Below are 27,712 nucleotides of genomic sequence, written 5' to 3'. Positions count from 1 at the left end.
CCGAGCCAGAGACGCGCAGACCAGTGAGGGACAGGGAGAGACAGAGAAGAAGCAAGAGACACAGAAATGCACAGAGACGGAGATACAGAGAGACAAGGACGGAGAAACAGAGACGCAGGAGAATCAAAAGGATAGAAAGAGACACGGGGACCGGGAGACACTAAACAGTGACAGAAAGACAAAGACAGACCAGAAACACAGCGACATCGAGACGTGGAGACAGAGAGACGCAAAGATCAAGAAATCCAGGGATGGAGAGGGAGACACAAAGAGACACTAAGACAGACAACTCTAGAAGGAAACGAGGCAGCGACACCCAGAGTCAGAGACAGAGATTAGACAGAGACGAGGGTTTGCTGAGAGATGCCCTCCACCGACGCAGTAGGCGACAGGTGAGGAAGACGCGCTGCAAGGGCGGACTGGGGGGCGGGATTCCCAACGTAGGGGCGGGGCTCCAGAAGGGGCGGGCCTCTGAGAGCCCACGTGCCTCAGGCAGGTACAAGGGGAGGGTCACGGCTAACGCCGAGGGCTTAGAACTTTGGGCCGGGCAGGAGACTGGACGGAAAACCCAGAGCGGATGGGCGGGCCCTTCGCGGGGGCGTGGCTGCACCGAGGCGAAGGCGCCGGGAGCTCGGGAGGGGGCGTGGCCATCCCCACCCCCCAGCGAAGCCAGGCGTAGATCTGATGCGGGCGCGGCGGAGTGGGCGTGGCTAAAACTCTAAAGGGGACCGGAGAAAATACTGGAGGCCGCGGAGTTTGAAACCACGAGGCGGCGGGATGGAATTCTGGGGGAGGGGCGAGCGTACACTCCTGGGAGAGGACGCGGTGCGAATCGGGGGAGGGGCGTGAAATCCTGGGAGGGGCGGGATCAGGATCCGGGAGGAGGGGCGTAGAACCCTGGGAGGGGGCGGGTCAGAACCCCGAGGGTCTGGGAGTAGAATCCTGAGGGAGCGGGGTGAGAATCTTAAGGACTGATGTGGGCGGGGTGGGGGTACGTAGAATCCTGGGCGGGGGCCAGGGCTGAATCCCCGCGAAGGGAGCGCGAAGAATCCCGGGAGGGGGCGGGGCCGGAGCGCGGGAGCAGCTCCGCGGGGAGGGGGCAGGGAAGGGGTGGAGCCAGTGACGTCAGCGAGCCTGAGCAGCTAGAGCTGAGCTGGGGGCCGGGGGTCGGGGATCCGGGAGAACCGAGTTCCGAGAGCAGAGCCTGGAGAGCAGAGCGCGGCGGGTATCCCCCCGGAGCCGGAGCCCCTCAGGCACCTGGTCGCCCGCCCACTCAATCCACGCACACATAGTGGCCCGAGAGCCCCTGCCCTGGCCCCCGTCCCTCCTCGGGCCCCCCATGGCCTGGGCCGCAACCCTCCAGCCGTCGAAATTGTCGCCGACGCTGTCGCTGTTGCTGCTGCTGCTGCTGCTGCTCCGGGAAAGCGGTAAGAAAGCGCGGACGGCCCCTGGGATCCCCTCCCCGCGTGGAACCTCCCCCAGTCCCCACCGTCTAGCCTGAGCGCCTCCCCGCACCCCACCCCAGTCCATCGATTTCCCCCTTCTCCTGCCTCCTTCCTGGCTGGCTCTGCCAGTTCCGACCCTCGCACACCCCATTCTCTGAGACTCGAAGCGCCTCCTGTCTGCATTCAGCTGAACCCCCAACACCCTTTCTTAATCCCGACTCCCCATCTACGCCGGCTTCTCTGTCCCCGCCCCCCCCCCGCCCCTTCTTCAGATCCTGGTATAGAAAGAGTTAAACCCCAGGCATGCAGGAGGCCTCGCGCCCCCTCCCCACTCCCCGCCTATCGGTTAACAGGGATCTGGGTTTCCGTCTTCGTTCCCCGCCGCAGAAGTCCCCCCCCCCAGCGTCGTTGAGGCGAGACCACCTCCTTTTCCCTTCTCCCAGGTTTTGGCGTCTGAGGCCTGGAGAGAATTGAGGACAGAGGGCCAAATATCGTGGTCCTTCAGAGGGGCTGTGGGCTCGGACTTTAGGTCCTTTGATGGCCGAGGATGAGAGTTCGGGCGACCTGAGGGCAAGGATCTGGGTGCTCCAACTCCGGATCTCCTGGAGCCAAGGGCTCTGGTTCCCGGGTCCCAGGAAACCAGGGGCTGGGGCCGAGTACAGAAAAATTAGGGGCTGGGGGCTCTTGTCTCCTGAGTCTCAGATAAAATGAATGGAGGCTAGGGGCTGTCTACTGGGGACCAGATGGAACCGGGAGTTGGGGCTGTCTCAGTCTTGTGGTTCCGGATTTAATGGTGGGCAGGTGGCTTTCTTTTGGGTTCCCGGTAGAACTGGCGGCAGAGGGCTCAATCTCGTGGGCTTCGGCTTTAATTTGGGCAGAGGAAAGTCTTTCGAGATCAGATGTGATTGAGGGCTGGAGGCTCGGTGTGCTGGGGTCCCAGGTGGAAGGGAGGCCGAGCTCGGGGGCTGGGGGTCCCCCAGGTGGGAGAGGTCCCAGGAACTTTTCCGAGTTTCACTTTCGCGGGGCGGGGCGGGTGCTCTCTCAGATCCCGGTTCCGGATTCCCGGGTTTCGGGACCTTATCTCGCTCTGGCTGCGCCTTTGTCCTCGGAGCTGCTGTGGGTGGTAAAGGCCGCGAGCCGCCGCCCTAATCCCCCTCCCGCCCTAATCCCCCTCCCAGGGAAGGGAGGGGCTGAGAGGAAACCGGTGAAGGAGGCCCTGGCCCCGCCCTCCACAGGTCTCCAGGCTGTTTATTCCCCGTTGGAAACTGGGGATGCTGGGTTTTCCCAAGGGTTTGCCCAGAAGGAGGCTCAGGGGGATTTTGGGGGGTACCCCTTGGCACCCCTCTGGTCTCATTTTCCCCAGGATGTCCCTGAGCTGTCTTCCAGCCTTGACACAGAGCTGAGAGCTGCCTCTTTACCCCTTGCCCCTTGGTCTTATCAGAAACAGGGAGAAACCCTGGGAACCTGCCTCCCTTGGCGTGAGTGCTCAGTATCCAGCAGGCCTTGAGCCAAGGGTTGACTTGGTATGTAATCTCATGGAAGGCTCTAGACTCCCTTGTTCCTGTTCTCATTCTGCAGATGAGGAAACAGAGGCTCAGAAAGGGCAAGCTGCTTTCCGGGGGGGTCCCTCTGCCATTCCCCAGAAAGCGGTGCTCCAGACCCCACCTACCCTTTTATAGGCAGCCCTTCAGACCCTCTCACCTCAGCCTGGGGGGCTCCAGAAAGTGTGGGTGCTTTTCTTAGCTTCCATTGCCTCCTTCGTAAAACTGAGATGGCCATCCCTTCTCTGCTGGGGTTCCCAGGGGAAAGGAGGGATGGAGCCACAGATAACAGGGGACAGAAGCCCATGGAGGGAGGGGGCTGGGGTCAGCGGCACAAACAGGAAGGGAACAGAAAGATGGGGAGGAATGGAAGATGTAGGGATGGGGCAGAAAGACAAGAGGCAGGCAGGGCAAGGGAGCTGGACACAGATGCTGGGTTGAAGCCATGCCTGGGAAGACTGAAGGAGGGAGACCCAGTGGTTTGGTGAAAGGCAGGGAGCCCAGAGTCCTCGGCCCTGGGAGGGCGGCGAGACGGCGGCCCAGGGTGGTTGGGCACAGCCAGCCTCAAGGCCAGCGGCGTGTGGGCCCTCAGGGAGCGGGGCCGGAGGACAGGGAGTTGGGCACGCAGCCGGCTCCCCCACCCCCGCCCGGGACGCTGTTACATTTTTAATGTCCCAGCAGTGCTGAGAAATGGGGCAGAAGGGGGAGGAGGAGAGGAGAGGGGCCCCAGCGTGGTGGCCCAGGCAGAGACACAGAGGGACAGCGGTTGGGGACCCCAGGGTCAGAGGCACAGAGAAGCACTGAGAGATAGAGAGAGAGAGCCCAGAAATTGGAGGCAGACAGCCAGGGTCCAGAGACTGGGAGCCCCAGACCCAGAGAAGAGGGAAGAGATTATAAGAACAGCTAAGGAGTGTGGGGTACTTCCTTGAGCTGATGAAAATGTAAAATTGGCCATGGTGATGCATGCCCAACTTTGTGAATATCCCAGAAGCCACTGAATTGTACACTTTAAATGGGTGACGTTGTACAGTATGTGGATTCCTTCTCAACAAAGCTGTTAGGAAAGGGAGAGAGTGAGAGGCACAGGGAGGACAGACCAAGGACCCTGGGGGACACAGAGAAGAGTGACAGAGGCCCTGGGACCCAGATATTCAAAGACCCTGGGAGCTGGAGACACAAAAGGGCAGACCCAAGACCCAAAGAAGCAGGTACAGAGACATGAGTTCTTGGGAGACACAGACACAAAGCAATGCCACCGAGAGAATTAAAAGACTTTCCAGAGATGGGAACTGCAAGCAGCAGAGCCGTTTAGGTGGAAAATTCTAGGGGCTGGGCAGAGGAGATGGGGGGTGGGGCATGTCACTGGGCACCATCCTGGGTTTCTCTCCCTGGGGTTTAATGAGAAAGAGCAGTTCTAGAGATTCACCCCTCAAGAAGTATCAGACCCCATGGGGCGACCTTCAGTATGGTTCAAGCCCCTGCAGAAAGGAAGGGGGTCTCAGCCCTGGTAGGGGAGGAACATGCCCCCCACCCCGCTGCCACTGCTGCGGGACACCCACCATCAGAGGGACGCGGGATTGGGGGAGGCAGGAGGCGAGGTGCAGATATGTGGGCACAGCCAGTTAGCCAGCCCTATATCCTGCCCTGCACTGCTGCTACTGCCTCCCAAACTGGCTCCCGGATTTCCGCTGCTGGGGTGGGCACTGTGATTAAAGCAATTAATTAATGAGGCGGCCGAGGTCAGAGCTCAAAGCACGCGCAGGCTTTCAAGGGTAGGTTTGAGTCCCGCCGTGCCCTGGCAGGGCTTTAAAGGTCTGGAGGGGATGACCCAAGCCCTGAGGGTCCTGGCTGCCAGCCCCCTCCTCCCTCGGTCCCTGGAGTCCCAGCCCCCAGCCCTCCCTCTCCACGGTTCCCTGCCCTCCTGTTTGCCTTGGTCTCTGCATCCCTGGATCTCAGGCCATAAAAGCTCCCCCCTCCCCGGGCCCACACCACATCCTGGACAGCTCCCATCTCCCACTGCAGGAAGCCTGCATGCCTGGTTGGTCAGTGGGCAGAGGAAGTGTGTCTGGGGAACCAGCTGACACCTCATGAAGCTGTCGCCAGTCCAGCTTGCCAGGGAAGCTGAGGGAGGCCCAGGTTCCCACGGCCCCAGTGCTCCCACTGCCGTGCTGGCTGCGCCCCGGCCAAGGTCAGAGGGCAGGCACCAGCCCTGCAGTGTAGTAGACACTGGGGTCCTGGCTGCATTTCCCCACCCCCTGCCCGAGACACAGAACATCCAGGCATCAGCCCAGACCCTGTCCCTTCACCCCAGCAGCCTGGCCTGTTCCAAGCCTGCCCCTCCCCTGCTTGTAACTCTCCGTGACTCCCCAGTGTCCTCAGGACAAAAAGCCCAAACTCTTTCACTTAGCCTCAGCCTGTGAGATCTCGTACGCTGCTGATTCTCCATCACTATCTCCCTTATTCGTTCAGCACCTTTGTGGAGCGCCTACTGTTTTCCACGCACTGTTCTAGGCTCTAGAGATGCAGCAAGGACTAAGGCAGAGAAAAAGCCTTGTCCCCGGTGCGGGGTGGCAGACAGTGAGATCCATGAGGTGGCGAGGGGGCTGTGAGGAAAAGTGAAGCAGCGCTGAGGGGATACTTGTTATTTCCAATCAGGTGGTCGGTGAAGATCTCACTGAGCAAAGACCTGAAGGGAGTGTGGGAGTGAGCCGTGGGGACACCTGGGGGGAGAGCATTCCGGACACGGGAACAGCGTGTGCAAAGGCCCTGCGGTGGGGCTTGCCTGGCGTGTTTGAGGAATGGCGAGGAGGCCACGGTGGGTCACGGGGAGTGAGTCACGGGGAGAGGGTAGGAGGTGAGGTCAGAGAAGGGACGGGAGCAGTTGGTGCAGGGCCTCGTGGGCCTCCGTGAAGACTTCGGCTTTTTTTTCTGAGTCAGTTGGAAGCTGTGGGAGAGCAGAGAGGAGGGAGGCTGCAGGGTCGGGGGGACAGACTGTGTGAGTGTGTGTGTGTGTGTGTGTGTGTGTGTGTGTGTGTGTGTGTGTGTGTGTGTGTGTGTGTGTGGCAGGGGATGGGGATGCTGTAATAGTCCAGGCTACTTAGACGAGCCAGAAGGGGTCAGACTAGAAATATCTGAAAGATTCTGTGTCGGCTGGGAGAGAGAGAGCCAAAGAAGGACCCCAGGATTTCCATCCTGAGCTTTTCACTGAGGTGAAAGAAATGTCTTAAAAACGGACTTACCCCAACCCGAGGCTGATTGATCATCCCATTGGGTCCTTCAGAATCAGAAACTCAGAATGCAGGATCTTGCAGCATTGGGGTTTTGGAGCCTAGCTCATTCACTCATCCAGCAAATATTTACAGAGCGCCTGTTTTGTGCAAGCCTGTGTTGTTGATGCGGGAGATACAGCTGTGAGCAAAACAAGACAAAAATCCCCGCCCTCCTGGAGCTGACGTTCTGGAGGGGACGTGCAACGTCAAGGGTGTAAGATGGCAAGAAGTGCTAGGCAGGGAAAAATGAGGCTCGGGGTAAGGAGACTGGGGCCACCGGCCCTGGAGGGGAGAGAGATGCCCTCTGGGGTCGGAGTCTTTGGGGTGAAAAGAACAACCTGAGGAGTTTGCCTCACAAGAAGCTACACTTGGGGGTCTCTCACCCATGGCCAATGGCACCCACGTGCCACCCTGGGGGGCCAGCCCCCTCCAGAAGGGAAATCTGGGCATCTTGCAATGGCACGGACCTCTCCTAGAACAGGAAATCGGAGTCCCAGAAAGACGCGGCCTGTAGAGAGGGGTGTGGGGCCTGGAAAGCTGTGGGGTCCTCTCCAGATCTTTGCTGGAGGCCCCTCTTGCAGGAAGTCCTCCCTCTGCCTCGGGCCCTCTTTCCAGCCTTCCTCCACCTCATCCCACCCCCAAGCCCTCTCTCCAGCACCCCCACCACAGTCTTCCCAGCGTTCTCAGGGAGAATGATTGGTGCAGTATTTATCTCCTCCACTGAAAAGGTACCTGCTCCCAGCACAGGGTCTGATGATCAGTCAACAGTGTTTACTGAACACCTACTACGTGCCACGCGCTGCTATAGGTGCTGGGAATTCAACAGGGAACAGACAGATGGATCTCTGCCCCCAGGACCTGTTTGTTGAGTAATTATTTGTTGCATGAACATAGTTGACCAGTAGGACGTGAAAGAATGGCAGGCAAGCAGATTCTCCCAGGATCCCCCACCGCCAAATTCCTTCAATTTCTTAGCTATTCTGATGCCTGATAATCGAGTTCTGGCCTGCTGACCACCTTCCCCTTATGCCTCCTTAAGTTAATTCACTCTCTGATTGCGGAACCCTCAGTGGCTCCCACTTGCTGGAGGAGAAAACCTGAAGCCTTGGCCCCACCCTCCCTGGCTGTCTGCAGCTCATTGTGGAAGGCTTTTCCTGCTTCTGATTGAGTGCTCCTCCCTTCTCACCCAGGTAGAAAGGGGCAGAGCCTTTGGGGGGCCAGGTGGGTGATGTGTCCTGGCACCCAAGAGAGCTGGGGTGAGCCGGGGAGGGGGTGCCCTGTGGAAAGACAGCGACCCATCCTCCACCGCAGCCAATGGTTGCCCCCCTGGAGTCCCTTGTCCTGACTTTTGTCTGGAGTTTTTTACGTGCTGTCTCCAGATTCACATTGAAAACAATGCTCTGTGGCCAAGGCCACATATTCTCAAGAGCCAGTTTTGGCCTGTGGTGGGCAGCCAGCCACCCCCACTTAACTCCCGGGGGCCGGGCCCTGCTGAGAGCCCCCATGAGAAAACATTGGGATTGTCACAGTGGGCCCTGGAGGATGGCTTCAGCATTCCTGTTTTACCAGTGCAGAAATTTGGACTTGGGAACAGGGTCAGCCAGCTGGAAAGGGGCAGAGCCAGGAGGGAGTGTGCTCCGGGGGTCCTGCCTTTATACTCTGCAGTGCAGCCCCCCTGAGGTGGTGCCCTTGGATTCGAGTTGAAGGACATTTGTGGGAATTCCAGGAGATGATGAATATGGCACATTTAGGTCTGCCCCGATGGTCTTCCTCCCCAAAGTCCCTGGGTGTGACGCCTCCAGGGGCTCTCTTCTGTCCAGGGACCCCCTCGATAGGGTCCCCCATTAATGCTCCCTGGGTTCTGGTGTGGGGCAGCCCACCCCCATCCTCTCTTAGTCAGAGAGAGCCAGGCAACAGCTGTCCCTCAAGGCAGGACATGTCCCTTCAACCTTGCCTTGGGACTGAATGTCAAGGGCCACTTGTAGTTACAACTTCCCTCTCTGAAGGGAAGTTGATTTAGCAAGCACTGATCAGGCATTTCCTGTGGCCTTCTGCCGAGTGCTCTACAAATATCATTTAACCTGGTAACAACCCAAGAAGTACTGTATTTTTCTCCTCATTTTTTACAGAGGAGGAAACTGAGGCACAGAGAGGTTCAGTGACTTGCCCAAGGCCACACAGCCAGTAAGGGGGGGAGGGTATCTGAGGCCAGGCAGCCCGTGCCCTCAGTCACCCTGCCTGGCACAGCAGAGAAGCACTGCTTGTTACCCCTATTTTTATTAAAAGTGAGAAAACAAGACAGGCTAAGAAACGAAAACATGTTCATGCAAAAACTTGTGCACAAATGTTCACGGCAACATATTCATTGTGGCCCAAAAGGGGAAAACAACCCAGATGTCCACCAACTGATGAACAGGTGAATAAAATGTAGTCCATCTAGACAGTGGAATAGTATTCAGCCCAGAAAAAGGAATGTAATTCCGTCGCGTGCTACAGTACAGATGAACCGCGAAAGCACCATGCTGAGTGACAGCAGCCAGTCACGAAAGACAACATGGTGCGTGATTCCACTTACATGAAATGTCCAGAACAGGTAGATCCGTAGAGACAGAGAGTAGATTCATGGTTGCCAGGGGCTGGGAGGAGGAAGGCTGGGGAACGACTGCAGACTGGGTGCAGGGTTTCTTTTTGGGGTGATGAAAGTGTTTGAAAATGGATCGTGTTGATGGGTGCACAACCTTGTGAATATACTAAGAGCCACTGCCTTGTACACTTTAAATGGTCAAATCGTATGGTATGGAAATCATATCTCAATCAAGCTTTTGAAACAAGAGAGTTATAAATATGTACGTGCATGTGTATTTTTTTTTAAGGCTGAGAGGGCTATAGTTTTCACAGAAAGGCGAGAGAAAGTATATTACTATGCAGCAGGAAATGAAAATGTGCTGCACATTTTAAATTTTTTTCAAGTGATTTTGTGATTGGCTTATTTATTTTTATTAACTTATTTTAGGAGGATTCCCCCCCCCACCCCAGTTTTCTTATGATTAATTTCAGAGACACAAATGGAAGTTGCCAGAATGGTCCAGGAGTCTCCTGTTTCCTCTACCTGGACTTGCCAGTGGGTGAAATTTTGCCATAGTTGCTTTATCTCCCTATGTATACCTTTTTTTGGTTGTTGCCGAGACATTTGAGAGTAAGTTGTAGACATTGTGACATTTCAAGCCTACATTTTCCATGAAAAAAGATTCTGTATAACTACAATTATCATACCTAAGAATGTTAATAATTCCATAATATTATGTAATCTAGACCAGACTCAACTCAAATTGCCCTAGTTTTCCCCCAATTTTTTTTTTTTTTTTTTTTTTAGGTTTGATTGTATGGATGTGTGTGTGATCACATTCACAATGCTGTGCTGCGGTCGCCACCATCTCTATTACTGGAAAATTTTCTATCACCCCAAGCAAAAATCCCGCACTCATTAAGCAATAAACTCCCCATTTCCCCTCTCCCCAATCCCTAGTAACCTTAATCTACTTTCTGTTTCTGAATTTGTCCATTCTAGATAGTTCCTGAAAGTCAAATCACACAATATTTGTCCTTTTGTGCCTGGCTTCTTGCACTCAACGTGATGTCTTCAAGATCCATATGTCGTCATATGTATCAGAACTGCATTCCTTTTTATGGCTGAGTAATATTCCATGGCGTGTATGCACTGCATTTGTTAATCCATCATCTGTTGGTGGACACTTGTGTTGTTTCCATCTTTGGGCTGTTGTAAATAATGCTGCCTTGAACGTTGGCGTGCAAACATCTGTCCGAGTCCCTGCTTTCAGTTCTTTGGGTGTAGACCTAGGAGTGAAATTGCCACGTCGCATAGTAGTTCTCTGTTGAACTCTCTGAGGAGCTGGCAAGCTGCCTTTCATGGCAACTGCCCTGTTTCCCCCTTGTGGTGTTTTTGGACCAGGGCACATGCTTTGTGCCATGTCCCTGCATTTTTCCACGTGTACCTGTGGGGCTTGCTTCCTGCCCTGCCCCGGGGGCTTCTGGGTCCTCCTCCCGCCTGACCCCTCTCGCCCCTTTCTCTCCAGGAGCCCAGGATGTGCAGGTCCGCGTACTGCCCGAGGTACGGGGCCGCCTGGGGGAGACCGTGCAGCTGCCGTGCCACCTGCTGTCCCCGGCCTCCGAGGTGTATGTCTCACAGGTAACGTGGCTGCGTCTGGATGCAGCCGGCAGCAGCCAGAGTGTGGCCATCTTCCACCCCTCCTACGGCCCCAGCTTCCCCAGCCTGGGGCCCGGCAAGGAGCGGCTGTCCTTCCTCGCGGCTGGGCAGGGCCCCTGGGCCGGGCAGGGCAGTGACCTGAAGCTGCGGGATGCCACGCTGTCCCTCGAGAGGCTCACGGTGGAGGACGAGGGCAACTATACCTGCGAGTTCGCCACCTTCCCCCTGGGCAACAGCCGGGGGATGACAAGGCTCAGAGTGATAGGTGAGCAGTGGGGGCTTGCAGGGGGCAGCGGGGACGGGGTATGTTGTGGGAGAGCCTCCGCTTCTGCTGTGTCGTGGCCTGTGTCAGTGTGGCCTTTGGTCAATCGGCAGATATTCATTGAACACCTATTATGTACCAGATGCTGTTCGTATGCTGGGGACACGGGAGGCAACCAAGCATGCATTCAAAAAACATTTATTGAGCACCTACTGTATGCCACACACAGTGTTCCAGGCTCTGAAGATAAAGCAGTGAGTCGACAGACAAAACTCGCTGCTGTCGTGGAACTTACACTCCAGTATGGGGGCCTCAGAGAGTAAATAACACAAGAAAAATTAAAATGGGGAAGAAAAGAGAAAAAGAAAAGAACGAGTCAGGTGGTTAGGAAAAGGGAAGTCAGAGGGGGGCGGGTTGCAGTTTAGCAAAGGAAGTCCAGGAAGGCTTCTTGGAGGAGGTGATTTTTGAACAAAGAACAGAAGCTGGTGAAGGAGCCTTACGGGCAGCTGGGGAAAGAGTGTTCCAGGCAGAGGGAACAGTGAGTGCATTGGTCCTGAGCTGGGGCCCACCTGGGCTGTGTGAGGAACATCCAGGACACCAGTGAGGCTGGAGATGTGTGAGCGGAGAGGCAGGTCGAGGAAGGAACGGGGAGACAGACGGTGATGGTGCACGGCCTCGTGGACCTTGAGGACTTTGGCTTCTGTCCCGAGAGAGTCGGGAGCTCTGGGAGGTTCTGAGCAGAGGAGGGGTGTGATGGGCTTGGGTTTCCACAGGCTCCCTCGGGCTGCATGGAGGGGGCCGGGGTGGGAGGGAGACCTCAGAGGTGGAGGCAGCAGGGGTGGCAAGAAGAGGTCAAATTCCGGAGAGAATTTAGAGGTAAGGCCAGAGAATAACGAAATTAGCAAACAGAGGGAACACCAGGGTGTTGGAATAGTCACTTAATGTAAGGGACCCGATGGCCTCATTGAATGGAATAGTCAGGGAAGGACAAAAGGACGTTTTAGTCAGTGCAAGCAAGGAGGCTGGACTTCATGCCAAGTACCATTGGGAGCCATGGAGGGTTCCAGACCACCAGAGGGACCTGTTCAGATTGTTGAAAGTATAAAAAGACAACTGGCTGCTGTGCAGGGGCTCCTGGAGGGGTGGCTAAAAGTAGGAGGCAGCAGGACAGCCAGGTGAGGGAGGGTGCTGGCTTGGGAGAAGGAGGAGACAGTAGAGGCAGGGAGAAGTGGGGTGGGGTGGGAGGGGAGATGAAGGTGCTTTTAGGAGACGGGGTGCTGGGCTTGCCTGTGGATTGAAGTGGGCAGGAGGATGTGGGGGGGACTCCCAGCCTTCTGGCTCCAGCCACCCGGCACAAGGGGAGTCCCCAGGGAAGGGATTTTTGCGCAGGGTGCCCTTTCTTGCTCAGTCTCACAAAGGAGGCCCCTCTTGGAATTTCCCTGGGATCCCACCTTCCCCTGGCAGCTCCCCAAAGCCACGTCACTCTGGACACTTCATTCTGCCCCCTCCCAGAGAGTTTGAAAAGTTCCCCCTGCACCGTCCCTGAGTAAACACTTCCCTTTGCAAGGAGCCCTGAAACCACAACTGCTTTCCATAACTCAGAGCCCAGCTCCTCTCCCCCCACCCCACTCCTCTCTCAAACTCTCAAAGGGTCTTTCACCCTGTGCAAGCATTTGTGCAAGCATTTGTTCCGCTGAGAGATGCTTAAGCACAGGGCCTGGTGCTGGGGGAGGACTGGCGGAGGGAGCGGGTGACGGGGGCGCCCCTAGTGGGAGAGGGCAGGGCGGCTCCTGGCAGGGACGGAGACTCGGGCTGGGACCTGGGGGCGATGGGGGCACAGCCTTCCAGGCAGAGCAAGGAGAACGTGCAAAGGCGCCTGGACCCCAGGGTGGGGGGAACATGGAGGGAGGCGTGTCCGGGGCAATCCCTTCATCCCGAGGGAGCTAGGGAGGTCTCACGGGCCCCTGGTCAGGTTGGGGCTCTGGGGTGGGGTGGGGGTGTGTGGAGGGGCGTGCAGAGGAGAGGGGGCCGTTCAGGAGCCAGAGTCTGGGGAGGTGGACACCCAGCTAGGGGGTGGGGTGGGTGGTTCTGAAGACACTGGGAGGTTGAGCTGGGGTGGGGTCATGCATAAGTGAGCGTCAGCTGGGATACTTAGTCCTCGTGGAGGTGCTTTTTCTTTTCCTGACATTTTTCCATGTGTTCCAGGGGGTTTTGGGGTAAAAGGGCAAACAGATTATCAGATTTGGAAATCGCTGCTACCTCTAGTCCACTTCTGGTGCCAAATTCCAATGGCGATGGCAGGAAGAGGAGCAGGAGGTCTGTCTGCCTTGGCTTGCTTAAAAAATATGTATATACATATATAAATTTTGATCGTGGTAACATATATACAATATAAAATTTCCTCTCCCACTTAGACTTTTTTTTAATTAAATTCAGTTTTATTGAAATATATTCACCTACCGTATAATCATCCATGGTGTACAGTCAACTGTTCACAGTACCATCATATAGTTGGGCATTCATCACCCCAATCTGTTTTTGAATATTTTCCTTACATCAGAAAGAATCAGAATAAGAATAAAAAATGAAAGTAAAAAAGAACACCCAAATCATCCCCCCCATCCCACCCCATTTTTCATTTAGTTTTTGTCCCCATTTTCCTACTCATCCATCCATACATTGGATAAAGCAAGTGTGATCCACAAGGTTTTCACAATCACACTGTCACCCCTTGTAAGCTACATTGTTACACAATCATCTTCAAGAGTCAAGGCTATGGGTTGGAGTTTGATAGTTTCAGGTATTTACTTCTAGCTATTCCAATACATCAAAACCTAAAAAGTGTTAACTATATAGTGTGTAAGAATGCCCACCAGAGTGACCTCTCGACTCCATTTGAAATCTCTCAGCCACTGAAGCTTTATTTTGTTTCATTTTGCATCCCTCTTTTGGTCAAGAAGCTGTTCTCAATCCCACGATGCTGGGTCCAGATTCACCCCCGGGAGTCATATCCTGCGTTGCCAGGGGGATTTACACCCCTGGGAGTCAGGTCCCACGTAGTGGGGAGGGCAGTGAGTTCACCTGCCAAGTTCCACCTAGACTTTCGAACCACATCCTGCCTTGACTTTCCTTTTTAAATCTCAGCCGATTCCAGGGATTTGGACCTTATCCTTCCTTGCCTTTCTAGCAGAGCGGGACTGACAATATAATCTTGCGGCTGGCACTTGTATTGCACGTACTGTGACAGACACTGTCCTAAGTGCTTTGCATATTAGATCATTTAATCCACCCAACAACCCCATGGGGTGGGTTCCTGTTTTATCTCCATTTTACAAAAGTGGAAACCGAGGCAGGGTTACACAACGACTTGCTCAGAGCCAGGCAGCCGCTCGGCAGTGGGGTTGCGATGGGAAACCCGGGCAACCTGTGGCTTAATCCCCTGCTCTGCCACCAAGGTGTCTGCTGAATGACAGCCCATGACGGGTGACCGTCCTGCTCTGGTCCTCTCCCCAGCCCAACCCCAGAACCACGCCGAAGCCCAGGAGGTCACGCTCAACCTGGAGCCCGTGCCCGTGGCCCGCTGCGTCTCCACTGGGGGCCGCCCGCCCCCCCGCATCTCCTGGTTCTCGCCCCTGGGTGGGGAGGCCACCGACAACCAGGTGCCAGGGCCCCTGCCCGGCACAGTCACCATCACCAGCCGCTTCACCCTGGTGCCCTTGGGCCGGGTAGATGGCGAGAAGGTCACCTGCAAAGTAGAGCACGAGAGCTTCGAGGAGCCAGTCCTGCTGCCTGTGACCCTCTCCGTGCGCTGTGAGTACACCAAGACCTGACCCCGCACCCAGTCCTGTCCACAGTGGCACCTCTAGGGCACCATCTACACTGGCTCTCATGGGCTACATTCTGTACTGCATCCCTCCCATGGTCTACACTGGCTCTCCTGAGCAACATCTATACCTGCCCCCCATTACCTGCATCGACTCTGCTAGGCCTTGGTTGATGCTGGTCTACACTGCTGGTTCCCCTGAGCTCTCTCTGTGCCGCCCCAACCGACGGTAACCCGGAGTGGGCTTGCAAGAGCCAATTCTGTACACCTGTTCCCAGTTCCACATTCAGTGAAGTAACATTGGTGGCTTGAACTCAGCTGTGGGGGAGTGTTTACACCAGGGAAATTGGCAAGCACTACGAATCAGGGCTCTTATTGTTTCTTTCCCAGAAGGCTGGTTTATCAGCACCGCACGTCCCCCCCCATCACCTCTTCTGGCGCCTGGGGACCCCAGGCAACACGGCTCCCTCACTGTCTCAGCTACCCTGGGCCGTGGTCTACACCACCTACCCCAACATTGTCTCCCCAGCACCCCTCTTTGTCTGACTCTCCTGGGGTCTCCACACTGACCCTGTCTGCATATTATTTACATTGTCCCCCACCCCGAGTCCTGGCAATACTGACTCCTCCTGACGTGTTCTTGGTGTCTCCACTGGCACCCCGACAGTGCTCGGCACTCTTCACGTGGACCCTGCCAAGGATTAGCTTTGTTGACTCTTCTAATCGCTGTCCCAACCTCCCCACACCCCACGAGCTCACCAGGCAGTGCCTGCACGTACACTAATCCCCAAGCCTTGTCTACACCGGCTCCCTTAGGCAGTATTCGCTATATGCACCAACACATGGCCAAGCTCCCCTGAGTGTTGTCTACACTAAGTTCCTCTTGGTGTCTACACTGGTTCACCAGATACAACTGCTCTGACACCCTCCCTCCCCACATCAGCTACTCTGAGTGTGTCAAAATCATGCACACAGTCATCTGCAGTGGCTCCTTCACACCACCTGCCCTGAACAGTAACTCCCCAAATCCTCCACATTGGCTTCCCTGCACAGTGTCTACACTGGCCTCAGCCTATGCAGCCTGGGATGACTTGCCCCGGGACAGTTCCAGCTGCTCTCCCTCCTGCCAGCCACCCCATTTCCTTAGGATTCCCATTTATCTCCGTGCCTACCCCTATCCTCTGGAAATCTCTCCATCTCTGAGCCAGCTCCCCCATCTCTTCCAGACCCCCCTGAGGTCTCCATCTCCGGCTATGATGACAACTGGTACCTTGGCCGCACCGAGGCCACCCTGAGCTGTGACGTCCGCAGCAACCCAGAGCCCACAGGCTATGACTGGAGCACGTGAGTCAGGGAGAAGGGGGCTGGGGGCCTGGACACCAGTGTCCTGAGAGAAGGCTGCAGAAGGCTGCACTTCCTTGAGGGAAGGAGGGAGCTGCAGTTGGGGGACCCGCGGGCTAAGTTTTAGGTCTCTGAGGGTGTGTGTCAGTAGGGACTGGGCCCTGGTACCCCCTGACCTGCACCCCACACCCCTGCAGGGCCTCAGGCATCCTCCCAGCCTCCGCAGTAGCCCGTGGTCCCCAGCTGGCCATCCACCCCGTGGACAGAGCGGTCAACACCACCTTCATCTGTACGGTCACCAACGCCATGGGCACGGGCCGTGCTGAGCTGGTCGTCCTCGTCCGAGGTGAGTGGGTCCTGGGGGTACCTGTGAAGACCCCGGTCTACCCCCTAACCATTCCTCTCTTCTGAGTTTTGGGGCTGCAGTGGGGGAGGCTGTGCCGCCGACCGGGGTGCGGGTGGGATTCAGACACGACTCGCTGCTCTCTGAGGGTGCCCTGGCCTTCCCCTCTCACCCCCCAGGCTGGCATCTGGATTGGGGTGAGAGGGATGGCGTCAGGGGACGGGTTAGGAGGATGAGGCCTATTGTGGGGGTTTCTTAAGAAGGAGAGACCTGGGAAAGGTCTTCAGGAAGGGACCTCAAAAAGCCACCGGGGGGCTCCGGCTTATGACTTACCCACAGAATCACACACATGGTTAGGGGCAAGAGTCAGAAATGCAGATGGGCCCAACCACACACAGCCGGAGCAGAAAAGAACAAAGAAACACCAGGCCCAGGGAGTGGGCCGATGGAAATGAGGCAAAAATCACCCTTGGAGGCCCACAAACCTGGAGGGAGGCAGGGACAGCCATCTAGCCCCATGCCCCAAGAGACAGAGACACACAGACACCACAGGATCCCCCCAAGCCAGAACCCACCACCTGCAGGACCTGCATCTGGAGAGAGATGCCTGTGCTACATGATTCTGTGGCAGCAATGCAGAGGCACCGAGACAGAAACTCATCGGACAGTAATCCCACCCACTCAGACCTTATCGTCACCAAGACACACACCCTGCGAGAGCAGTGACACCAGCCAGGGAAGAGCCATGCTTGTATAAACACCGTCTCAGCACCCTGCACCCCACCCCCTCCACAGCACACCTGGGCAGAGAGGCAGGCAGACTGGCTGTCCCCATCACACAGACACAGACACACCCAAAGACAGACTCCCACAGCCAGAGACAGATGGAAACAGACCTCCTTACTGAGATGCTATCTCCCACTCACGTGCACTTTTGGAGAGAACCCAAATGCCCAAAGGAAAACAGACCCCTCTGTTTCCAGACATGACATACCCACTAGGAAACAATCACAAACCATCCCAGAGGGAAATCCGCCCACCCCCTGCAGGTCCGGCAGGCTCCTATTTATAGGGACATGCACCCCCAGAGGGGGACACTCTGACACACACACTGGGAGCAAAATCTGTCTCAGATGGCCATAGTCCCCCCGCAGAACCGCCGTCGCTCACAAACGCACCCAGAGATGCACGCCTTCAGAAACTCCGAGAAACCCCGCTGTGGAGAGTCTCGCTCACCAGAACCTCATCCTGCAAATATTGGTTGAGGTGTCCCCTTTAATGAGCGAGACCCAGGCCCTGCCCACAAAGGAACACACACGAGGGGCAGCTGGAGGGGCAGCTCCCCCCATCCAGCAGGACAGCAGACTGGAAATCCGGCCCCTGCACCTCTAACCCAAAACTCCACACCCGAGAACTCACCTCCCCACTCCCACTGCTCAGGAGACACCTCGGAGGAACAGACAGCCACAAAAACGTGGACACCCCCACGCGGCCCCAGACACACAGGCACCATCGAGAGAAACCCAGGGCCATCCACTGCTGGGAACAACTCTGGTCTCAGAGAGAATGCAGGGCTTCAGATTCATCCCTTCTGCAGTGTACACCCACTGAGCCTTACACAAAATCACACTCCCAGCAAAAGACAACCCTGCTTCCCCATCCCCCTCACAGACAGCCACAGAACCTCCCCAGTCCGAAATATCATTGCAAAGCCCTGGGCCCCGAGGGGGACACCCACAGAATCGTCGCATCGCAGTCCCAACACCCACACCCTGGAAATACCAACAGATGCCCAGGCCCAGAGAGAAACCCCATTCAGACCTCTGGGTGGAGCCACCCCCAAAGAAACCCACCCTCCCGGGCACACTCATGCACACATACGCTCAGAGCCTCTGTGCCAAAGACACAGTCTCAGGTTTACAGCATAACAGACAAGCACACCCTCCACGGCCCAGGCCAGAAATCGCATCAGGGAGGACTTTCCAGGCTCATAAACACGCTCAGCCACCGTCTCCAAAATCCCACCGACAGCAGCTCGGACAGACGCGTGCCAACCCTTGCTAGAGCAATGGCTTCCAAGCGTTTGTGACCAAGACTCAGTAAGAAATCCATTCCACACCTGCACCTGGTGTGTGCTTACAGACGTGCAATACAGTTTTATAAAACAGTCCTTACCTTTCACAGCTAAGATATACTCTTTTTTCTACTATGCTTTTTTTTTTTTTTTTTGATGTCAGGAGCCCCCAGTTTGAAAACACCACTCTAAAGGAAACATCCAGAAGCACAGCCCAGCAGCAGATCCCCTTTGTCCCACCAACTCAGCCCCCGCTGTGTGTGTGTGTGGGGCGGATGGCATCTGACCCCCCACTGGTCTTACCCAGTCAGGACTTGCCTGCCTTGGGGGTGGGGTGGGGAGGTGTGATGTGGTTCCCTTTGCGCCCCAGTTGGGTCCCTCCTCAGTGCTCCCTGGCTCCCTGTCCACCTTCCTGCCCCGCCCACTGCCCCCTCTCTTCCCAGCCTGGGGCTGAGCTCAAACACAGCTCTCGCTGGTTCCACCCAGGGATCCGGTGACCTTGAGCGCAAAGATTTTGTGGGGCTCCTGCAGCCCGTACCCCAGGGGTTGCAAACTCAGGTGCCTTTACAGGGGCTAGGTGGGTGCCACGAATGACGAGTGGCGCAGTCAGCAGTGGAGAGCTGGTTTCCCACCCACCCAGCCGCCACCCAGCTGCACCAGTGGAGCTGCAAATTCTGACTTGCCAGATCTCCTGATTTTTTTTTTCCTAAGAGTATACCTGTCTTTTTAGGTGCAATCATTAAATTTTTGGAATGTTGGCTAGTTTTCTTTTGTTGTTTTCTTTTTTTAATTTTGACAGTGGTAACATACATACAACATAGCATTTCCCATTCTAATCACTTCCAAATGTGGCCCAGTGGTGCTAGTTACATTCATAATGTGGTGCCATCACCAGCATCCATTACCAGAACTTCTTCATCATCCCGAACAGAAACCCTGTACCCCTTAAGCTTCAACTCACCAGCCCCACCCCGGCCCCTGGTAATCTGTAATCTAATTTTTCTGACTCTGAATTTGCATATTCTAATTAGTTCATTTAAGTGAGACCATTCAATGGCTAGGAGTTTCAATTTTAGAAAAACACTGTGCAGGTGTAAAGGAACACATCTGGGGGCTACCAGTTTGCAACCCCACCCTGTGCAGGGGCCCAGCCTGTGGCAAAGAATAAATGGCTTCTCCCTCCCACCCTGCACCTCCATTCTTCAGCACAGACAGGGGCTCCCCCTAATTCTGGCCACTGCCCCCCCCCAACCTGTGTCTCCCCACCCCCCGCCAAGTGTATCCTCTTGACCCTGTGTCTCCCTCTCTTTTGTCTCTCCTCTCTCTGCTCAGACACCCATGGGCCTCGCCGGGAGATGTGGGTCCAGTGGTGTCAGGGGCTGTGGGGGGGCACTGCTGTTGCTTCTGCTTCTGACTGGGACGGGGAGGGGTCCTTGGCCTTTGTCCTATTGAGGAAGAGTAGAAGGAAGAGTCCCAGAGGAAGGGGAGAAGGCAGAGGAGCCTAGACCCGAAAGCTCAGGTGTTTGGGAATGGAGGGCCCTGTCTTCCGGGCACCCACAGCCCCTGGTCCCATGAGATCAGAGGGCAAGGACAAGGAGGAAGAGGAGGAGGGGGGAGGGGAAGGCAGAGGAAGGCCATAAGGACGTCGTGGAGTCCCAGCTGGAAGGTTCCCTGCGGGCCGCATTTGTGTGACTAGGACACCGAGAGAGACAGAGCCGGGATGGCCCAGGCCCCCTGCCTCCACCTCCTGCCAGCGAAAGTGGTTCTTGCCAGCAAAGGGTCCCCAGCTGGTTGGACTTGTTTGTTTGGATGACACTGCAGCCTGAAAGCCACTGCCTTCCTGGAACTTGGACGTGAGGCGCATCTCCGTCTCCGAGGCTGCGTGGGGAGAGGCAGGCCTTGGGACAGCTTGTGACCTGAGACCCAGAAAGAAGCCCCAAGAGACTCTTTGACTTTTGGGCTGCCCCGGGCGGTGTGACACTCAGGAGTTCATAAACGTCTTGGAGGAAGTCGTCAGGGGATTTCGTAATACCATCGGACCACCGCCCCCCACCTTGGATCCTGGGGAAAGAGTGTGTGGCACAAGGCTGTTGGGTCCCAGGGGTGGGTGAGGCCTGAGAACTAAACTCCTGGGTCTCCAGGAATTTGGAGGCAGAGGGGGTGCCTCTGGGCCCTGGAGACGGGGAGCGCGGTAAAGGTTAGACTGGAGAAGGCCTGGGAGGCTTGGATCCCTGAAGGACACTCTGGATGCCCGAGACCCCTGAGGCGAGTGGGCATGGGAATCAGGTCAAGGGTTCTGGCCTCAGAGGCTGCAGCACTTAGACTCCTGGGCCCCAGGACAGAGGCACCTTCCGGGTGAAGCTGGCCAGACCGGTCAGAGGCCCATTTGTGGGCTGGGCTCCTGCACCCCCGGGCCCTGGTGGGGGGAGAAGGTGTGGAGGGAGGGGGTGGAAGGTAGAGGGGCGTGGTCTGATTCTCTGGCGCCTGACTCCGTGCAGTTGTTGAGGATTTTGGGAAAGGAGATCTGGCCCCCACTTTCCCGGGGCCCTGAGGTAATGGGGTCATTGGTGGAATCAGCAGGCCCCCCAGGAACCAGGAAAGCCCCACCTGGCAACAACAAGCCTCCTTCTTCTTCCCTTGCCCAGAGCTGAGCCCGGGGCGGGGTGGATTTTAGTGATTCAGAGGGAGTATCACACGCTGCTCCCCCCTGCTCCCCCAACCAGAAAATCTCCCCACCCCAGCCTGGATGTAGTCACATGGCTGCCCCTCAACCACAAGGGAGGCTGGGAAATGTAGTCTTTCTTCTGGGTAGCTATGTGCTCCGCTAAACTCACCAGTACTATGAGAAATGGGAGGGGCGGGGGGCGGCTGTGCTGGATATTGGTCCTGGAACTCCCCCCCGGGGTGGAGGGAGTGAGCAGTGTTAGAATCCCAGTTCTGCCACTTTCTGGAATGTGTGGTGGGCAGAGCACCTCTTCTCCCAGAGCCTCAGCTGCCTCCTCTGTCATATGGGGGTGTGTGTGGGGGGGGTAGCAGCTGCCTTAACAAGGCGGGGCCGGAAGTGGTGCAGGGCTGAGCGACCAGGAGGGAGCTTGGTATACAATTGTTTATTCAACTAATATTTACTTCCACTTGCTCCGTGCGAGGGGGACCCTGCGCTCGGCAATGCTGGGGACATAGTGGTGACCCACTCAGGCCTGGCCCTGCCCTCCTGGGACACCTAGTTGACGGGAATAACAGCTTTAGGATGGTGGTGTGTGGTCTGTGCCCCTCCAGGGGGTGCCAGGCTGCCGAATGGGAAGTCTGGAGATCGGAGAGCCCTGGGATCCAGACAGCCTTCCTCTGTGAAGCTTCTAGCTCCTCGTCTGTACAGGGAGGTGGATGTAAGGGCGAAACTTGTAGGGCTTTTTTCCACATGTGCATGTTATTCTGGTTGTTTACTGAATGTGCCCCCACACACCCACCCATCCCCCGCCACACACATGGCAGTGGGAGGTCAGCGCCAGCAGGGCAGGAGCAGGGAATTTTGCCCGTGGCTATCCCCAACACCAGGCGGCAGCTGGTGCACGCAGGCTGGGTAGGTCCTTGAATGCCCGTGCTGCCTGCTCACATGGCTGGAAATCACCCTTGTGCCAGGCACTGCCCCTGGCAGCTCACAGTCTAGTGTGCAAAGAGTGTGGAAACAGGGAGTCGTTCCAGGAACGACATCTTTAGGAGAGGAGAGGTCCAGGGGGCCGGGGACTCCCAGCTCCTTTTTCTGTTAATTTGGGTCTCCACTGCAGATGACTCCACTCCCTGGGGTGAATGAAGGGGTTTTGATCCCAATCCCAGAATTTTGCATTCTCTACCTTTTAACCCCTGGCCCCACCACCCCACATCCCCCCAGAAACACAAGTTCACCTCCCTGCCCTCCTCTTCCCCCTCTCCTCCTCATCACTCTGTTTTTGCCACCCCGTCTCCTTGCTCTTCCTTAAAATCCCCTCAACACTCCCTCCTCAGAGACTTCGCCCTGGCTGTTCCCTCTGCCTGGAACACTCCCAGATATTCCCACGGCCAGTCCCCCACCTCTCCTTTGGGTCTTTGCTCAAGTGTCACCCTCAGCCTCGCAGTAAGGCCCCCCCTGGCTTGAGCCCCCACTCCAGCCACTTCCTCACCTTGGCCCCACAGTGTCTCTATCCCATCCCAAGCTATCAGCGCGTTCTCTTTGTTGGGTTGCCTTTGTCCTCCCTGCCCAAACTAGAACACGAGGCCCTGGAGGGTGGGGTCTCACCATGTTTTGTTCGCCGGGCACCCAGCAAACGCTCCGGAAGGAGGAGCTGGGGGAGAGATGCCCCCGGCCTGGGCAGCTGGGTGGGGGTTTGGGGTGGGGCACGAGGCGCTGCGACTTCCGCCTGGAGACACCTCCTCACGCTCTCCCTCCCCTCGCAGACACCCCCAACACCGCGGGCGCGGGGGCCACGGGCGGCATCATCGGGGGCATCATCGCCGCCATCATTGCCAGTGCTGTGGCCGGCACGGGCATCCTCATCTGCCGGCAGCAACAGAAGGAGCAGAGGCTGCACGGGGCGGAGGAGGAAGACGAGTAAGTGACGCGCCCTGAGGGGTGGCGCGGAGGGGCCCCGGAGCTGGGGAGCACCGGGTGAGGGGTGAGGATGAGGGATGCGGGGTGAGGATGAGGGCCGCGTGGAACAGAAACCCGCATTCACGTGACTGAGGGGGGGGGCGGAAGGGAAGCCCGCTGCTCTCTCCTGTGAAGCGGGGTTGCGGCATGACAGCTGGGCTCGGTGAGGTCATCCGAGCCCGGGCTCCTGCCATCCTGTTGCTCTCCACCTTCCCTACGTGGAGACTTTGTTCACATTCCAAAATGATTCCCCACTCGCGGAGGAGCCATTGCCGTGAAGGTGTCTGTACATGACAACCAGACAAGGCTGACCCAGCCCCAAAGACCCCACCCCCACCCCATTCCATTGTGGGAAGGAACAGCTGAGAAGTTATACCCACTTTCTCTCGTTTCCCATTGGTCAAGACATAGTCACATGGCTGCCCCCTAGCCGCAAGGGAGGCTGGGAAATGTAGTCTGGGTAGTTATGTACACTGCTGAACTCTCCTGTGCTATGAGAAATAGGGGGGGGGGTGTTGGTGTGTGTGCCGTACTGGATATTGGGGGACATAAGCTGCACTTTTCAGCGTACAGCGCTCCTCCTGTACCAGACCTCAAGAGATGAGATTTTACACGGGTGTCCTCGCCTCACTAAAGCCCCACATGCATTCAGTTAGCAAACAAGTTTTAGTATTCGGAAAGCAACCACTCCAGGGCAGGCCCCAGAGGTTAGGAACACGATGATGAGACAGACATTTCAAAAGTGTCCACACAAGTAGATACATCATGGAAACATAAATTCTCAGAGGGAGTCAACTAAAGAGGAAATGGGTTCAGAGAGCCAAAATCACTTGCTGAAGTTCATCCAGCAAATAAGTATTTTTGTGGCCATTTTTTTTCTCAAATAACACCAACTAGGGTATCTGGGGAGGGGTGGAGAAATAAACACTTGTTGAAAATGCACACCACCCCCCAAATTAAAAAAAAAAAAAAAGCACCCTCCTGGGCCTCACCCCAGACCCCAGATCTACTGAATCAGACCCTTATAAGAAGGGCTCCGGAACAGTATTTATAACAAGCTTCCTAAGTCACAATGATGCACGGTCAATTCAAGCCAACAACTTACTATTGATCTCCTCCTCTGTGCCCTGCCCAGTACTGGGACTCACAGTCCAGAGGAGGAGACAGAACTGTCCCCGTACAGGGATGGCCCAGTATGAAAAGGGATGGGATAGGGGGGCTGAGGGGGCTGTGGGAGCTCGGGGGGTGGGGGGGGGCACCTGACCCAGCCTGGGGATTCATGGAGGGCTTCCTGGAGGAGAGGTCATCAGAGCTGGGGATTAAAAGCATAATAGGCACCCTTCATTATTATGTATGTGGAATGTTTGGTGTAGGGGTTGCAGAATGAGAGAATTTAATCTAGTTTGGGGGACAGCAGAGCACTGTTCATTCATTTGTTCATTCTTTTAACAAACAGTTGCTGAATTCCTCACAGTGAGTTCTGGGGACACATTGCTAAAGGCACAGACTCATTGTTTCCCTTGCAGAACTCACAGCAGGGTACAGAACTGATCAACATCATAAATAACATTTATGTTGCCTCCAGTGGGGAATGCAGGGTAGATTTGTATCAGGAACTCCTGATTGGTCTGAAGAATCAGGGAGTTTTCCTGGAAGAAAAGGAATTCATGGGATGAGTAGGAGTTAGCCAGATGTGTGTGTGGTGGGGGATGGGGGGAACAGAAAGGCTGTTCCAGGCAGAGGGAACAGCATGTGGAGTGACCCTGAGGTCAGAGGGCTTTGCACCTGACCCTGTATCATGTCCCACAGCCTGGAGGGGCCTCCCTCATACAAGCCACCGACCCCAAAGGCAAAGATGGAAGAGATGGAGATGGTGAGCACATTCCCTGGAGCCCAGGCTACCCCCACCTCCCCATCCACCTTTTCCCACTGACCCCAGGGCTGGGAGGGGAGGCTGGTGGGGAGAGGCTGGCTGGGGGTGGGGATCCTGATCTGCCCCTTCCCCTCCTGCCACAGACTTCCCAGCTCTTCACCCTGGGGGCTTCGGAGAACAGCCCACTCAAGACCCCCTACTTCGATGCCAGCGTCTCAGGCACTGAGCAGGTAGGAACTCTGAGGGAGGACAAGGGTGGGTCCGGGGTCTACGTTTTAAGGGCCAAGGATCAGACCCTGGCATAAGAGGTCAAGGACTAAAGGTCACCACTCAGAGTCAGGGCTATGTCTCTGGTCAGAGCTTAGAGCACAGAGATGCATTCAGGATTTGGTGGTGGAAGTCAGGGGTGAAAACGACCTAGAGTTGAAAGTCACATGGTCCATGAGAATTGCTTGGAACACTGCCCTAGGAGGTGGAACAAAATAATGGTCACTCTTCAGTGATCTACTGTAGGTCAGGGGTCAAAATAGGAGGTTGAAACAAGTCAAGGTTCAAGAAGCTATATAGGGTTCAAGAGTCAGTAGTTGAGGTCAAGATTGAAGTTTCATGGGGTAAGAGTTGGGGTCAGGGATCAAGGGACAAAAGAGAGCCCAGGGTGAATTCCATGCCCTGGGCTTTGGGTTGGGGGTGAGCAGTGTGATTGTCCCATTGCAGCACTGACCTGGGGCACAAGGAGTGACAGGTGGTGAGTTCAGGTCCGGTTGGTTGGCATGAAGAGAAGTTGGTCAAGTTTTGGGGGCCAAGGAACAGGTTAGGATTCTGTCTCATGCTCAGGAGGTGACGGTGGGCTCCTACCCCTCTCCCACCTCCAGGAAGTGCCTCGATACCACGAGCTGCCCACCCTGGAAGAACGATCAGGGCCCCTGCTCCTGGGGGCCACCAGCCTGGGGGCCCCCATCCTGGTGCCATCAGGGCCGCCAGCTGTGGAGACAGTTGCCGTGGATCTACAGGACGAAGACGAGGATGAGGAGGAAGAGGACTACCTGGACAAGATCAATCCCGTCTACGACGCCCTGTCCTATGCCAGCCCCTCTGATTCCTACCAGGGCAAAGGCTTTGTCATATCCCGGGCCATGTACGTGTGAGCCACCACAGCCTGGGGCTCTTGCCTCTCACCTTCTGATCCCTCAACTTTCTACCAGGGATATGATACCCCTGACCTCTGGCCAGGCCACTGTCTGTCAACACACATATCTCATCTGTGACTTCTACCTTGATGGCTCCACCATGACCTTTAATCCGTGATGTCTGACCCAGAGAAACCCACCGTGACAACGGAAACCTGGTAACCTTATCCCATGAGGCAGGGGATACGGGAGTATGTTTCTGCACAATCTCTGATCCAAGGAGTCCTCTCAACAACTGTGGCCTTACACCATACTTCTCATCTACCCACCAATGTCTCCAGACTCCCCCACAATCTCAAAGAACATTCCAGACCTCCATTTGCCCTCAGGCCATAAACCCCAATAGCTCTGCTGGGGTGGGTGTTGGGGGGCTCCCTGCTGCTCAGACCTGAGCCCTCCAGGCAGCAGAGCCTCATTTGCCCCCTCCTCAACCTTGTCTGCTCCTTGAAGGCAGAAGGAGGGGGTTCCGCCAGCCCAAGACATCTTCCCCATCTCCGCCCTCCTGCAGGCAGGAGTGTCAGGGTCCAGACGCTTCCCTGAACCCCACCAACTCAATTCCTGTCCATGGGGCATGGAGCCCCAGCCCAGGGCTAAATGGGGTGAGCCCTGGGCAGAGTGCCTTGACAGCCTTGGGAGAAGAATTTGCTGTTACCTTGAAGACTACTGAGCCCTTTTACCTCTTCCCAGTGGGATGGGGACCCAAAATCCCCCTGGGAGAAAAGTGGGTCACTTGGGTTGGGGTAGCATTTCCTACAAAATATTAATTTATACTTTGACCAGGTCTTGTGTTTTCTATGGTGCATGAAAGAAGTAGGGGTGGGACACGATGGGTAATGAATAGGGGGCCCAGGGCTTGAGGATAAAGGAGGAGAATTAGCCGGCTGGAAGTCCAGACAGGTTACAGACAAAAACAAAATGGACAAAGATATGAAGAAGAGAACTAAGTGTGAGGGTAATGAGCAAAAATATATAAACCTAAGGCAGAACGAGGGCAATGGAAGAGGGTCATGGAGGAAAATGATGGTTAATAAAAAGGAATCGGAGCATCAGTGGTCTTATGAGAAATGGAGCGAAATAAACAGAACAAGGATAGAAATAGCAGTAATTGAGTAAGAAGGGCTTAGGTTTGGTGTGTAAATGACAAGAGTAGGACAAAGGCAAAATTTTGAATAATGTTTAAAATGGAGCCAGGGCATGATGGGTAATGGATCTGAATGAATGAGCCAGAGAAGAGTGCTGAATAATGGAGAGAAATAGGGGCTGCGGGCACGACGAGTAATGCACAGGAATGGACTCAAAACATGACGGGTAATTAAACAACGGGCAGAAGAATGATGGAAGTGAGCAGGCAGGAAAGGGCCGAATGCAGTAGGGGCTTTGAAGCTGAAATGAATGGGACGGAGGGAGGCATGACGGGTAATGGGATAGAATGAATGAGCCAAACATAGAAGCTGCAGTGACCCGCGGGTACAAGGCATGCTGGGTAACAAAAGGGGTGGGTCTAAGGCAGCTGTTGCGTTAATAGGTGACGGAGAATTGTGGGTAACGAGGACCAGAGAAGGGTTCACAAGGTAGCCGGCTAGAATTCTCCCGAAGCATTATGGGAAGGGACAGCACTTCCGGTCTTCGGTCGGCGACTCTGGACCTGAGGGCAGCCCCTCTGCCGCGGTGCCTGGTGGGACGCAAGACCTGACCTTGCTGCCTAGCA

General features: G+C 55.8%; 1 protein-coding gene across 2 annotated transcripts; it reads left to right on the top strand.

The window, feature by feature from the left end:
• Positions 1-1,115: 1,115 nt before the first annotated feature.
• Positions 1,116-26,780, top strand: NECTIN2 (nectin cell adhesion molecule 2). Of its 2 annotated transcripts, XM_037819856.1 has the most exons (9): positions 1,116-1,427; positions 10,350-10,745; positions 14,256-14,552; positions 15,792-15,909; positions 16,104-16,252; positions 22,752-22,905; positions 24,754-24,817; positions 24,961-25,047; positions 25,690-26,780. In XM_037819856.1, the coding sequence occupies exons 1-9, from the start codon at positions 1,340-1,342 to the stop codon at positions 25,960-25,962; spliced, it is 1,626 nt and encodes a 541-aa protein (XP_037675784.1). In that variant the 5' UTR covers positions 1,116-1,339; the 3' UTR covers positions 25,963-26,780. The 2 variants fall into 2 exon arrangements, with proteins under 2 accessions (XP_037675784.1, XP_037675785.1); XM_037819857.1 differs by lacking the exons at positions 22,752-22,905; positions 24,754-24,817; positions 24,961-25,047; positions 25,690-26,780 and adding an exon at positions 18,894-19,081.
• Positions 26,781-27,712: the final 932 nt, after the last annotated feature.

The sequence above is a fragment of the Choloepus didactylus genome, chromosome 27, assembly GCF_015220235.1.
Source record: "Choloepus didactylus isolate mChoDid1 chromosome 27, mChoDid1.pri, whole genome shotgun sequence".
Classification (NCBI taxonomy): Eukaryota; Metazoa; Chordata; class Mammalia; order Pilosa; family Megalonychidae; genus Choloepus; species Choloepus didactylus.
This window is presented reverse-complemented; position numbering and strand designations above follow the sequence as displayed.